The sequence below is a fragment of the Pelophylax lessonae genome, assembly GCF_965119305.1.
Source record: "Pelophylax lessonae genome assembly, chromosome: 2".
NCBI lineage: Eukaryota > Metazoa > Chordata > Amphibia > Anura > Ranidae > Pelophylax > Pelophylax lessonae.
The window spans coordinates 166,141,538-166,154,957 of record NC_138769.1 but is presented as its reverse complement, the minus strand read 5'-3'; the positions used below and the strand labels follow the sequence as shown (position 1 = coordinate 166,154,957).

Genomic DNA, 13,420 nt, shown 5'->3' with positions numbered 1-13,420 from the left:
CAGCTCCTGTACTGTGTGTGCATGCAGAGAGGAGGGGGCTCTAATGACCCCAGATAAGAACACTTCCGGTTCACCGCGCTCCGCTCAGAATGAATGAACAACCCCTGGAGTCTATCATTGGCTTGTATCTCACTAGATTCTGTGTGGGGGTGAAAGGGTGATATCTCTTCTTCCACGCCTCCTACCAGAAGTGTATCGCCTGCGAGCCAATTATCGGCATCGCTGAGCGGCCCGGGGCGTGTTTTTGGATCGGGACGAGGCATGGAACGCAGCATGTCCCGGAAGTGGGTTTAGTGAGCATCCTGGGACTGGTTGCCGTCTGCTAGCGACTTCCTCTTCACCAAGATGGCGGGCGACGAGCCGGGAGTGACTCTGGGGCAGCCTCATTTATCCAGGCAGGATTTGGCGAGTCTGGTGAGTATATTCTGCCCGGCTACTTTCCGCCCGCTCTGTGGACGGGACAGAGAGCTGTATGGTGGCTGAGCATGTGTGTGAAGGAGGGGGTCATATCACTCATGGCTGGAGTTTATGCTGGCCGAGGCTTATCTTCTGCCTCATGTGCCGGCCTATGGATGGGTGGAGACCGCCTCCCCGGCTACAATGGTGTCATTGCTGCTTCTCATGGAGACATCCGCTGAGGGACCACATCCTGTCATCTCATTACGTCTGGTTATAGGACTGGACTGGGGTTCTATGTACAGCTGGGAGTGCCTGCAGGCCTAAACTGGGGTTTCTTGGACTGCCTGTAGGACTGGACTGGGGTAATGTGTCCTGCCTGGGGCCACTTGTAGGTTTGGTGTTTTGTGTTTACCTGGGACCACTTGTAGGACTGGACTAGGGTTCTATGTACAGCTGGGACTGCCTGCAGATCTGGATTAGGGTTCTATGTACAGCTGGGACTGCCTGCAGATCTGGATTAGGGTTATATGTACAGCTGGGACTGCCTGCAGATCTGGATCAGGGTTCTATGTACAGCTGGGACTGCCTGCAGATCTGGATTAGGGTTATATGTACAGCTGGAACAGCCTGTAGGACTGGACTAGGGTTCTATGTACAGCTGGGACTGCCTGCAGATCTGGATCAGGGTTCTATGTACAGCTGGGACTGCCTGCAGATCTGGATCAGGGTTCTATGTACAGCTGGTACTGCCTGCAGGACTGGATCAGGGTTCTATGTACAGCTGGTACTGCCTGCAGATCTGGATCAGGGTTCTATGTACAGCTGGGACCGCCTGCAGGTCTGGATCAGGGTTCTATGTACAGCTGGGACCGCCTGCAGGTCTGGATCAGGGTTCTATGTACAGCTGGTACTGCCTGCAGATCTGGATCAGGGTTCTATGTACAGCTGGTACTGCCTGCAGATCTGGATCAGGGTTCTATGTACAGCTGGTACTGCCTGCAGATCTGGATCAGGGTTCTATGTACAGCTGGGACTGCCTGCAGATCTGGATCAGGGTTCTATGTACAGCTGGGACTGCCTGCAGATCTGGATCAGGGTTCTATGTACAGCTGGGACTGCCTGCAGATCTGGATCAGGGTTATATGTACAGCTGGGACTGCCTGCAGGTCTGGATCAGGGTTCTATGTACAGCTGGTACTGCCTGCAGATCTGGATCAGGGTTCTATGTACAGCTGGGACTGCCTGCAGATCTGGATCAGGGTTCTATGTACAGCTGGTACTGCCTGCAGGACTGGATCAGGGTTCTATGTACAGCTGGTACTGCCTGCAGATCTGGATCAGGGTTCTATGTACAGCTGGGACCGCCTGCAGGTCTGGATCAGGGTTCTATGTACAGCTGGGACCGCCTGCAGGTCTGGATCAGGGTTCTATGTACAGCTGGTACTGCCTGCAGATCTGGATCAGGGTTCTATGTAAAGCTGGTACTGCCTGCAGATCTGGATCAGGGTTCTATGTACAGCTGGTACTGCCTGCAGATCTGGATCAGGGTTCTATGTACAGCTGGGACTGCCTGCAGATCTGGATCAGGGTTATATGTACAGCTGGGACTGCCTGCAGATCTGGATCAGGGTTCTATGTACAGCTGGGACTGCCTGCAGATCTGGATCAGGGTTCTATGTACAGCTAGGACTGCCTGCAGATCTGGATCAGGGTTCTATGTACAGCTGGGACTGCCTGCAGATCTGGATCAGGGTTCTATGTACAGCTGGGACTGCCTGCAGGTCTGGACTAGGGTTCTATGTACAGCTGGGACCGCCTGTAGGACTGGACTAGGGTTCTATGTACAGCTGGGACTGCCTGTAGGACTGGACTAGGGTTCTATGTACAGCTGGGACCGCCTGCAGGTCTGGATCAGGGTTCTATGTACAGCTGGGACTGCCTGTAGGACTGGACTAGGGTTCTATGCACAGCTGGGAGCGCTTGCCGGTCTAGGCTTCTATGCACAGCTGGGAGCGCTTGTCGAACTGGATCAGGGTTTTATGTACAGCTGGGACCGCCTGCAGGACTGGATCAGGGTTCTATGCACAGCTGGGACCCCTTGCTGGACTGGGGTTCTATGCACAGCTGGGACCCCTTGCTGGACTGGGGTTCTATGCACAGCTGGGACCCCTTGCTGGACTGGACTAGGGTTATATGTACACAGCTGATAGCATGATACAAGCAGAGGCACACGTCTGTGTTCTGTCATTACTATTTGTATTGCTGTATTCCTCAGACATGTGACAGACTACTTATCATTCAGCTCCTAACTTTCCGCATGTCCCTCCAGGCCAGACTAAACACCACACACTATTACTACAGCTCAGCTGCTGGAATCCGCTCATTTCCACCTGAGCAATAACTTTTACCATTTCATAGGAACACTACAAACCAAGATGCAGTAAAGTGGTGTGAGCTAAACTCAATGGAGTCCAGGCCAACTGCCTTGTCTGTGTATTGGGACAGTTGGGCAAGCCTACCAAATAAAGCTCAATGTATATGGGGGTTTATGGAAAAAAAAGTGTACATACTATACATATACACTGGTTCTCTATTGTATCCTGTCTCTGCATTTATTCTCAGACTTTCCGCGATGGCGCATTTGTTGTTTTAAGCCATGTGACTCCATTTTAGCTCCTAGTGCCTCTTACTATTGAGATCAATTATTCTTAGCTCAGTGAACTGGGCCTAAAATCAAGGATAAGTCAGTTTCCCCCTGCCAAACCATTTCTCCAGCAGTGTGACAATTCTGTTACCTCCTCCTCCTCGAAGAGTCTATTTGTGATATTAAAGGCATTTTTTTTCTATTTACCTGCTGTGTGTGGCTGTTTTGCACAGAACAGCTCTGAGCCTCCGTTTCTCAGGGCCCGCCGCTGCTCCTGCCCCTCCATCCTGCCGAGTACCCATACAGCAAGCAGCTTGCAATGGGGGGCATCCAAGCAGGCTTGCTCCTGAGACGCTGCTCTTAAGTGTCCATTAACACACACAACTGCGACTTGGCCCCACTCCCCTCTATCCTCATTGGCTCACTGGCTGTGGTTGACAAGCACAGGAGCCCATGGCTGTCTCAGCCTGTGAGGAGGGCAAGTCCCTGGAGAGCCAATGCTCTCATACACATTGCTGGATCGCGATGGGGCTTAGGTAAGATTTGGGGAGGAGGGCTGCTGCATATAGAAGTTTTATTTATTTTTTTTATACATAGAATGCATGAAGGTAAAAAAAAAACAACTTTATGTAACAATGAACTTCTCCCCACAAAATAGGAAAGGGTTAGGCCCCTTTCACACTTATGCGGCGCGATTTTGACGCAAATTTGCCGCGATGTTGACGTGATTTTGAAAGCTATGGCTCAAAACGCAATCAAATCGTGGCAAAGTAGTGCAGGAACTACTTTGAAGTCGGTGCAACTTCAAAACGCACGGATATGAATGGGGCTCATTGAAAATAATAGAAAACTACTTGTCATGTGATTTTTTTTTTTTTTTTTTTTTTTTTTTTTTTTTTTTTTTTTTTGCGGTTCAAAATCGCGGGACAAGTCGCACTAGTGTGAAAGGGGCCTTAAGGTGTTCTGTATTTTACAAAAGGACAACTGTACGAGGCGGATAAAACTTCCAATGATTCCAGTCCGGAAGAACATATGAATTGTTTGCCCACAACAAACAGGAAATTAGGAGCTGCATGCTTTTCTGCCAGGATCAACAGATATTTTTCTGTACCTAAAGGCCTCGTTTAGACTTGACTTTTGGGGTGGGACTGTGGTTGCACTGCATGCAGTTGTCAGCAAAAATGGGGTTAAAACAGACGGTGAGGAGGCGTTGCATTGCTTCCTCACTGCCTGTCAGGTGGCACGCATGTCTAAATCTACCCAAAAGGTTAAATCATGGGGAGATAATGCATGTATTGTAAAGGACTTTAGTTACAGTGTTTGGCTTTCACTGATCACTCTCATAACTGCTGCTTTAAACACAGCTTTGGATGAAGGTCATAAGCAACATCTGCTTTACCGTATCCAAAAGTCTCCACACAAGGTCCTCTTTATGGCTGAAATGTAAAACCTTCTTCCTTCTGTGATGCTGCAGATATCATGGCAGTGGCCACAGGGTAAAAATGTCACTATGGATAAACCAAGTGTAATGTCATGTTTGTAAAACATTGGCACTTTTACCCCCTTCCTGCCCAGGCCAATTTTCAGCTTTCAGCACTGTCACACTTTGAATGATACTTGTGCTGTCATGCAACACGATACCCGTAAGACATTTTTATAATTTTGTTCACACAAATAGAACTTACTTTTGGTGGTATTTAATCACCACTTTCAGGATTTTTATCTTTTGCTAAATATACCAAAAAAAAAAGCAGATCATTTTATACAATTTTGCAAATCTGCCTTCATAAATTTAGGCCAAAATGTATTCTGATACATTTCTTTGGTGAAAATAACCGAAGTCTGTGTTTAGTCTGTAGGAAAGTTATAGAGTCCACAAACTATGGTGTGTGTGTGTATATTATATATAATTTTTTTTTCTCACACCCTTTGACCAGTACAATATAATGTTAACATAGTAACATTGTACTACTCTTGGCAAGTGATCAGTGTTTATTTGAACAAGGGTGAAAGTAAACCACTAGCCACGCACGTATACAATTATAGCGATATGTGTATAAATAGTTGTAGTGCATAAGCAAAAAGTAATTATGTACAATCAAAAAAAAAATATTAAATAATAGATCGTGGTATTAATAGAGTCCAATTCCACTGTGAACAACTCAACAGAGGGGTAAGGAAAAAGTCCACAACCACTTGTTAATCCAAAAGAATAGTGATAATCGGATGATCCGGTGAGATTTCAGTGCCTACTGAATGGTGAAACACCCAGAAGATCTACCACTTCTGTGCTCCATTCCCCCTCAGCAAAGTCAGCCAAGCAACTCACCCCCCACTTATTGCCCTCCATTCACATGGGTCGGGCTAACAGTGCTAGGATATTCCACCACGGCAATCGGGATAAAGGTAACAATAGATCCTTGGTTACTAGGCAGCCTTCCTTCCACTCATTACATGTGAAAAGAACAGAAGAGCCCCACTAATGCAATAATGTAAAATACCTTTTTATTCAAACAACATCCTCTATATTGCACATACTTGTAAAGCACATCAATCAATTAAAAAAAGATAAGCGGGGATTGGGGTGCTCAATTCAGTCCTGACACCTCTGCGTTAATGTGCTGGAACCCGAGAGACGCCTCCGCTTACCCGACCGATTCTCCGGTACGTTGTGTGGCGTTTCTTCACTTCCTGACTTTTTCAAAGGGGATCGATAGGGTGAGCAGAGGTGAATTTCATTGCTATATGCAAGCATTTTACTTAATGAAATCGATTGTTTTTGATGTGATTAGCCGTAATTGGCCCAGTCTGTACCATGTGATCACTGTGACCAATCAGGTAGCAACACAATTTGTACACCATGGATGGCCTGAAGGGTATTGACTATGTGGTGCTTTTACTTAGGAATGTGCTGGATTGTATTCCCTGCTTTGCAGGGAAACAAATCCAGAACATCCCTGCCCCCTACCTGGAAATGCCGGGTCACATACTAGGTACGTGATCTGGCGTAGGAGAGCCACTCTGCTGCCGTTTTAACCTCGCAAGTGGGTAATAATGTTACTTTGTATCTCTCTAGCTTTACTCTGAACAATATTGATAAACCTTGTCACACATCTGAGAGCTGGGAATTGCCTTTTAAAGAGGTTGTAAACCTCCCCCAAAAAATAAAATCCTGAAAGACGAAGGCATACTGGACTAGTATGCATAGCTCATTATAAAATAGAAGAAAGAAGCCCCCGCTGACATGTTCACTCCGTCTTCCTCCTGAGTTTGTGTTCTATGGTCATATGATTAGCCGAAGCCGCAATGACGTTGCTCCCGCACATGCAGCTCTTCACGGCACAGGGCTCTAAAGGAACGGCACGGTACAAGTTAGAGGAAGCTTTTAAGTGTGAGGGGGAGCATCAGCGGTTAGGGAGGTAATGCACACACCCGGTGTACTTCAGTTAAGTTTATCTTGCAGGTGTATGCAGCATGTCCAATGTCCTCACCTAGTAACAGTTATGTCAACTATCCTCCAGCTCTTCATACTCCAAAAAAAATTTTAAAGGGGGAAAAAAAAAAATCAAGAACTTTGCTGATCACCTGCAGGTCATTGCTCAATGCTCTAAAAAAAATAGGGTATCCATCCAGATTTCATGGACATGATCGGATACGGATGTCAGCGGAGGTGTTTTTAGATTGAATGGAAAACGCCTGTAATCTGCCCAAAAAGAAGCTCATGTACTTTTTTTGGCGTTTTTGCTCACGGCCTCAAAACGCTCAGATGTGAACAGGGGCCATTAAAATGAATAGGATTTGTCTTGTTGGGCGTTTTGAGAGCTGATCCTAGAGCAGAAAAACCCCCCAAAACACCTACATGTGAACAGAGCCTTATGCCCCATACACACATGCAGATTATCTGCAGACTTTTGTCTGCAGACTTACCTTTTCTATGTAGTGCAAGGGCCTGCCGGATTGCATACAAATTGAAAGTGTTTAGGTTTGACCTCATATTATATGGTTTTGGTAAGTCTGCAGATAATCTGCACGTGTGTATGGGGCATTAGTGATGTCATTGCATGCAGCTAGTATGCAGCCCAATAGAGAAGTAACAGTGTACATTTGTTAGCAAAATGAATGTTTTGATTACATGCATGTTTTGGATGTTAAACACAAAAGGGGTATAATGTAATTATGTGTGTGTATATATTTTTCACACATACACAGTAAGTATATGTATGTGTAATATATAGGGATGCACCGATGCCAAGTGTTTTCATGAGTACCCGGGAAAATGCTGCCAGTACCGATACTTTACGGTGCGATTTGCATCCATACAAAATGAATGGGTACAAATCGCACTGCAAAGAATCACATGTGATTTGAACGGCAGTGCAGTGTGATTCCTGTTCGAATCGTGTGCAATTTCCCCCTCCGCTCCTATATGTGTGAATCCAGCAAAGAAAGTGAAGCTCCATGTAGTGCAGTAATAGACCATTTCTTAATGTTATAACAACTTACAAAGTAAATATATATATATATATCTCTCTGCAGTGTCCCCGTCCCACCAATGATAGCAAACCACGGCTGCTGGAGGTGCTCACAGGGATGGAGGAGATTTATGGCAATCCGCCCCCAAGCTGACATCACTTCTGCCTTATACCCAAAGGTGTCCTGCAACTTCTCCTCCAGCCCTGTGAGCACTTTGCAGTGCAATTTGTACCTATTCATTTTGTATGGACACAAATGCCACCGCAAAGTATTTGGTACTCGCCCATAAAAAAAACGGTATCAGTGCATCCCCAGTAATTGTATATTAAATGTTCATTTTTATTTTTTTTATATATAACATGCAGTATGGTAATTAATGCCACCTACTTTTTCACAGAATGTTACCAAGTTGACACCCCTCTCACCAGAAATCATCAGCAGACAAGCAACAATCAACATAGGTAATATATACTTTTTGTACCAGATATGTTTATGGACAACTCATGCTGAAAAATAGTTTTCTTCATTTATTTTGGTGTTTTTCTATTAAAGCCACTGTTCCCCAGTTGCCCTGGGGTTCTCCTAAACTATTTTAATTTCCATTCCATACCCTGATACTAAATTATATCCTTGGGCTCCATTGACATATATGCTAATTGGATGCGCTTTGAACCGCATCTTGAGTAGCATGACAAGTGAATCAAACGGGCTTTCTATGGAGCCGGCGCACATATATGCGGTGCAGCGCTAGGGTGAATTTGCTGCGAATTTAAAGAGTCCTGTGTGTTTTCTGAGCACTACGGTGCTGTTCAGATAATTCCAGGCTCATTGCCTTCTATGGGAAGGCATCTAAATCACACATCTAAACCGTTTTGAACAGAAATTCCATCCAAAAAAAAAAAAAAAAAAACCCTAAATGTTAAACAAAACTGGTCAATATTGTGAATGAACGGTGGAACTCCCAGATCCCGGGTCCCTTTCCCCATGTGATTGAGTATGGGTTAAGTTGCATCCCTGCTCATTCACCAAGTGTCAGTAATAAATACAGTCAGTTTTTGACAATTCCTTTATTAAAAAAATCAAAAACCATGTCCCCTGGTGTAGATCCATCATCAATCACGATGCCCGCCTCCTTCCAAAAACCTGAAAAAAGAATAAAAAAAAAAAAAGCTCCCACTGCCTGACAGTTCTTAAATGGCTAAGGGGTGGGGCCACCTGGCGACATCGCCAGGTGGCAATGCTCCTTGTAACGATCACCGACCCAGAATGCATTGTTTGATATTCACATGGGCTACGATCTGCCGACCAGGGTTGTGGGAAAGAGTTCCTTGTTCCCGTCAACATGGGGCAAGATGCTGTGGGGGGGGGGGGGGGGTGTCAATATAAATTTAATGACACCCCCATATTTTGAGGGCATGTGGCCTGGTATGGCCAGGCTGCATGCTCAGATAATAAGGGTCTGGATTTTAAAGAGGACCCTTATATATTTGTTTTGCGTGGGGTTCCCCTTAAGATCTGCACCAGACCGGAAAGGGCCTAGTATGGATTGGGCGGATCCCCACGCCTTTTTTTCACAATTGTTTTGTTGCAATTTGTGTGTGTGGGGTGGGGGGGAGCTGGTTTTGTTTTTTTCACATTCCGCTGGCAGCAGGGAAAAGCTGGCAGCTGATGAGTTATCCATTGTTAAGGACGCCTTAACCAGCTAATGTTAAAGATGCTGGTGGCCACCGGCTCCAAAAATTTGCATCTGAACCGCATCTAAATCGCATGTGAACCACTGAACAGCTACTTAGGAATTTCGCAGTGAGAACTGAGGGGAAATTCGCATCAGACATGTGAACCTAGCTTTTTTTCTCCAAAAATAATCTATACACATCCAGTATGTAATGGTCATGTAATCTATTTATTTTTCATGAAATTGTTTTACTGTTTTTCTGCCTCCTTGTAACATCCTGCATGAGCTCCCAAAGTTTCCCCTCCCACTTCAGTTTATTTGGAATGAACATTGCAGGTTACTTGTTGTCATGTGCAATGCCCTTTGCACACTACACATCCTGTAGTCCCTGGTCCATGTCAGGAGCGGGCAGGAGGATGGGGCTACGTTCCTACATACAGTGGGAGATGGTGAATATAGTTACCATCTAACGGGTAGTCTGATCACGGCAGTAAACAAAAAAGGAATTGGAAAGTTTGGAGAAGGCTGAGAGCAATAGAAGGTATTTTTCTGAGTAAAGAATATACTTGAATAGAATTTTTGTTTAAACCAGAGTTTAGTGTCACTTTTAAGGCCTTCTTCACATGAACATTTAGTTGCATGCACCATATCCCAGCGGCAAGAATCTGAAAATTCTTGTGGTTGGAATGACAGGTGTATGCGAACAGCGGCGGTCACTAAGCCTATATATATATACAGCTGCAAGAAAAAGTATGTGAACCCTTTGGAATGATATGGATTTCTGCACAAATTGGTCATAAAATGATCTGATCATCATCTAAGTCACAACAATAGACAATCAGTCTGCTTAAACTAATAACACACACAGAATGAAATATTGCCATGTTTTTATTGAACACACCATGTAAACATTCATAGTGCAGGTGGAAAAAGTATGTGAACCCCTAGACTAATGACATCTAAAAGAGCTAATTGGACTGAGATGCCAGCCAACTGCAGTCCAGTCAATGAGATGAAATTGGAGGTTTTGGCTACAGCTGCCCTGCCCTATAAAAAACACACACCAGTTCTGGGTTTGCCTTTTACAAGAAGCATTGCCTGATGTGAATGATTCCTCACACAAAAGAGCTCTCAGAAGACCTACGATTAATTGTTGACTTGCATAAAGCTGGAAAGGGTTATAAAAGTATTTCCAAAAGCCTTGCTGTTCATCAGTCCACGGTAAGACAAATTGTCTATAAATGGAGAAAGTTCAGCACTGCTGCTACTTTCCCTAGGAGTGGCCATCCTGTAAAAATGACTGCAAGAGCACAGCGCAGACTGCTCAATGAGGTGAAGAAGAATCCTAGAGTGTCCGCTAAAGACTTACAAAAGTCACTGGCAAATGCTAACATCCCTGTTAGCGAATCTACAATACGTAAAACACTAAAAAAAGAATGGATTTCATGGGAGGATACCACAGAGGAAGCCACTGCTGTCCAAACAAAACATTGCTGCACGTTTTACAGTTTGCAAAAGAGCACCTGGATGTTCCACAGCAGTACTGGCAAAATATTCTGTGGACAGATGAAACCAAAGTTGAGTTGTTTGGAAGAAACACACACTATGTTTGGCGAAAAAGAGGCACAGCACACCAACATCAAAACCTCATCCCAACTGTGAAGTATGGTGGGGACATCATGGTTTGGGGCTGCTTTGCTGCGTCAGGGCCTGGACGGATTGCTATTATCGAAGGAAAAATAAATTCCCAAGTTTATCAAGACATTTTGCAGGAGAACTTAAGGCCACCTGTCTACCAGCTGAAGCTCAACAGAAGATGGGTGTTGCAACAGGACAATGACCCAAAGCATAGAAGTAAATCAACAACAGAATGGCTTAAACAGAAGAAAATACGCCTTCTGATGTGGCCCAGTCAGAGTCCTGACCTCAACCCAATTGAGATGCTGTGGCATGACCTCAAGAAAGCGATTCACACCAGACATCCCAAGAATATTGCTGAACTGAAACAATTCTGTAAAGAGAAATGGTCAAGAATTACTCCTGACCGTTGTGCACGTCCTGATCTCCAACTACAGGAAACGTTTGGTTGAAGTTACTGCTGCCAAAGGAGGTTCAACCAGTTATTAAATCCAAGGGTTCACATACTTTTTCCACCTGCACTGTGAATGTTTACATGGTGTGTTCAATAAAAACATGGCAACATTTCATTCTTTGTGTGTTACTAATTTAAGCAGACTGTGATTGTGTATTGTTGTGACTTAGATGATGATCAGATCACATAATATGACCAATTTGTGCAGAAATACATATCATTCCAGAGGCTTCACATACTTTTTTGTGTGTGTGTATATGTGTTATATATATACACACACACACGTGCATACATACATAGCAGTTAAGAGACAAATGATCCTGGATACAGTAAGATACATCCAGGCTTGAACATGCATGCATTCATCCCTAACCTTTTGTGTAGATATATGCAAATGGCGATGGTTCCTCTAAACCTCTCATTGCTTCATGCATGCTTACCGGCTGCCGTAGTTCACATGCATCTGTTTCAGCTGCAAAAATGTGCTGATTCTTGACACTGGAATCCTATGTATGCCCGTGTGAAGGAGGCCTAAGGGTGCTTTTATTACCTGGTATTCCAAATATTCTCTATACTATCCATGATGTTTTTAAACGACTAAAAACGCTAAGCCCATGTTCCCGCCAGTGCAAATTTTAATGCAATTTGACAGTTCCAAGTTGCACCCTATTATTGTCTATGGAACTATTCAAATCTGTGCAAATCCAACTTTCATGGGCTTTGAAAATGTTCCTGCACTATTTTTGGCAAATTTCATGCGCAACTTTGATTGACATCTGTGCATGAAATGGCACTGGCCAGCGGCTTTGAAATAGTGCTGAAGTAGCGCGATTCCAGGGCTAACGGATATTTAGTTTTGTTAAGGCCTAGTTAACACTTTCCTTTTGGGGGGTGGGAAAATAATAACCAACACAGCAGCTGGAGAGGGGTTGTACACATTGCCGCGGCCAACAATATACCACCGTCCCATTCGGCAGTCAGTGGCACTGGTAAATGTGATTAATTTAAGTGAATGGAGCCATGCCGCAACATTGTGCTACGCACTTAATTGCGGCACAGTGGTTTGGCCTCATGGGGATAAAACCAGCAGTCAGGAGGCAGCATATAGCCTCCTAGCAGTCTACACTACTGACAGCGCTTGCCTTTGACAAACGAGCCCTAACAGTTTCTCTGCTGCAACTTTAGGCAGTTATGAAGTATTAAAAGAAACAGAAGTAAGAATAGTTTGTCTATCCTTATCCAAAGTGAAATGGTTTTGCAACAGAACGGACAATATTTAAAGTGTTACTAAACCCACAACAGTAAAATCAGTCTGTATGTGCAGTAAAGCATGCTTGTTATACTCACTGTGGAACCTAAGGGGTAATCCTCCATATTGTGTAAAAAGAAAAAAAGCAGTTTAATCCTGTCTTCTCTGATCCTCCCTTCTACTTTTCCCAATCCATCTCCTGATAGTACAGAGCCTTGGGGGCACTCTGCACATGCTCAGTTTGGTGTGTTTCTCTAGAGGTGTTTTGTTTTTTTTTGGGGGGGGGGGAGGGTGCATGTGATTAGCACAGGGCCAATTGGTACTCTCTAGACAGAGGGTCGGGTCATGCAGCCTCATAGAAAAGCGGGAGGAGAATGACCCCCCCCCCCCTTCCCTACAAGCTTTTACCAGTGCTTGGCCAGACACTGATAGCAGTCACAAGACTGATCTATACTGCTGATGAGAGAAGCTAATAAGCAGTCTACATTTACTAAAATAAACAATCTAAGACTAACCTATACAACCCTGTAAAGCAAAATTAATTTTAAGGTCTTCCATGCTCTGCCCTTTTTCGACATTGTCATGAAGGTGACTCGCGAATATTTATTTTTAAAGGGGAAACAGCAGAATCTATTTCTGTTTGTTAACCTAAAAAAAATATTGATCCTGTTCCCTTAAAGCATGTTATACAGTACAGTGCTTGTGCTGTGTAATGTGGCCCCTTCTATCACCTAAAATACCTGGCTGATCCTGCCTGGATATGTCCTCCCCTCTGTAAACTGACCGCGGTTTACCATGGCTGCTGAACCCTGACACTGTGGTCAGTCTGTGCCTCTGTCATCCTCAGCCCTCCTGTCCTCCTCCTATCCTCTCTTCCCCTCTCCCTCC

At 44.6% G+C, this 13,420-nt stretch overlaps 1 protein-coding gene across 1 annotated transcript in view; it reads left to right on the top strand.

Moving 5' to 3' along the window:
- Positions 1-310: 310 nt before the first annotated feature.
- Positions 311-13,420, top strand: part of EIF2S3 (eukaryotic translation initiation factor 2 subunit gamma) — a 46,963-nt gene continuing 33,853 nt past the window's right edge. Inside the window, exons 1-2 of the mRNA XM_082245924.1 lie at positions 311-414; positions 7,914-7,977. Of these exons, the coding sequence (XP_082102050.1) occupies positions 346-414; positions 7,914-7,977 (133 nt within the window). The 5' untranslated portion in view covers positions 311-345. The remainder of the gene's footprint in view (positions 415-7,913; positions 7,978-13,420) is intronic.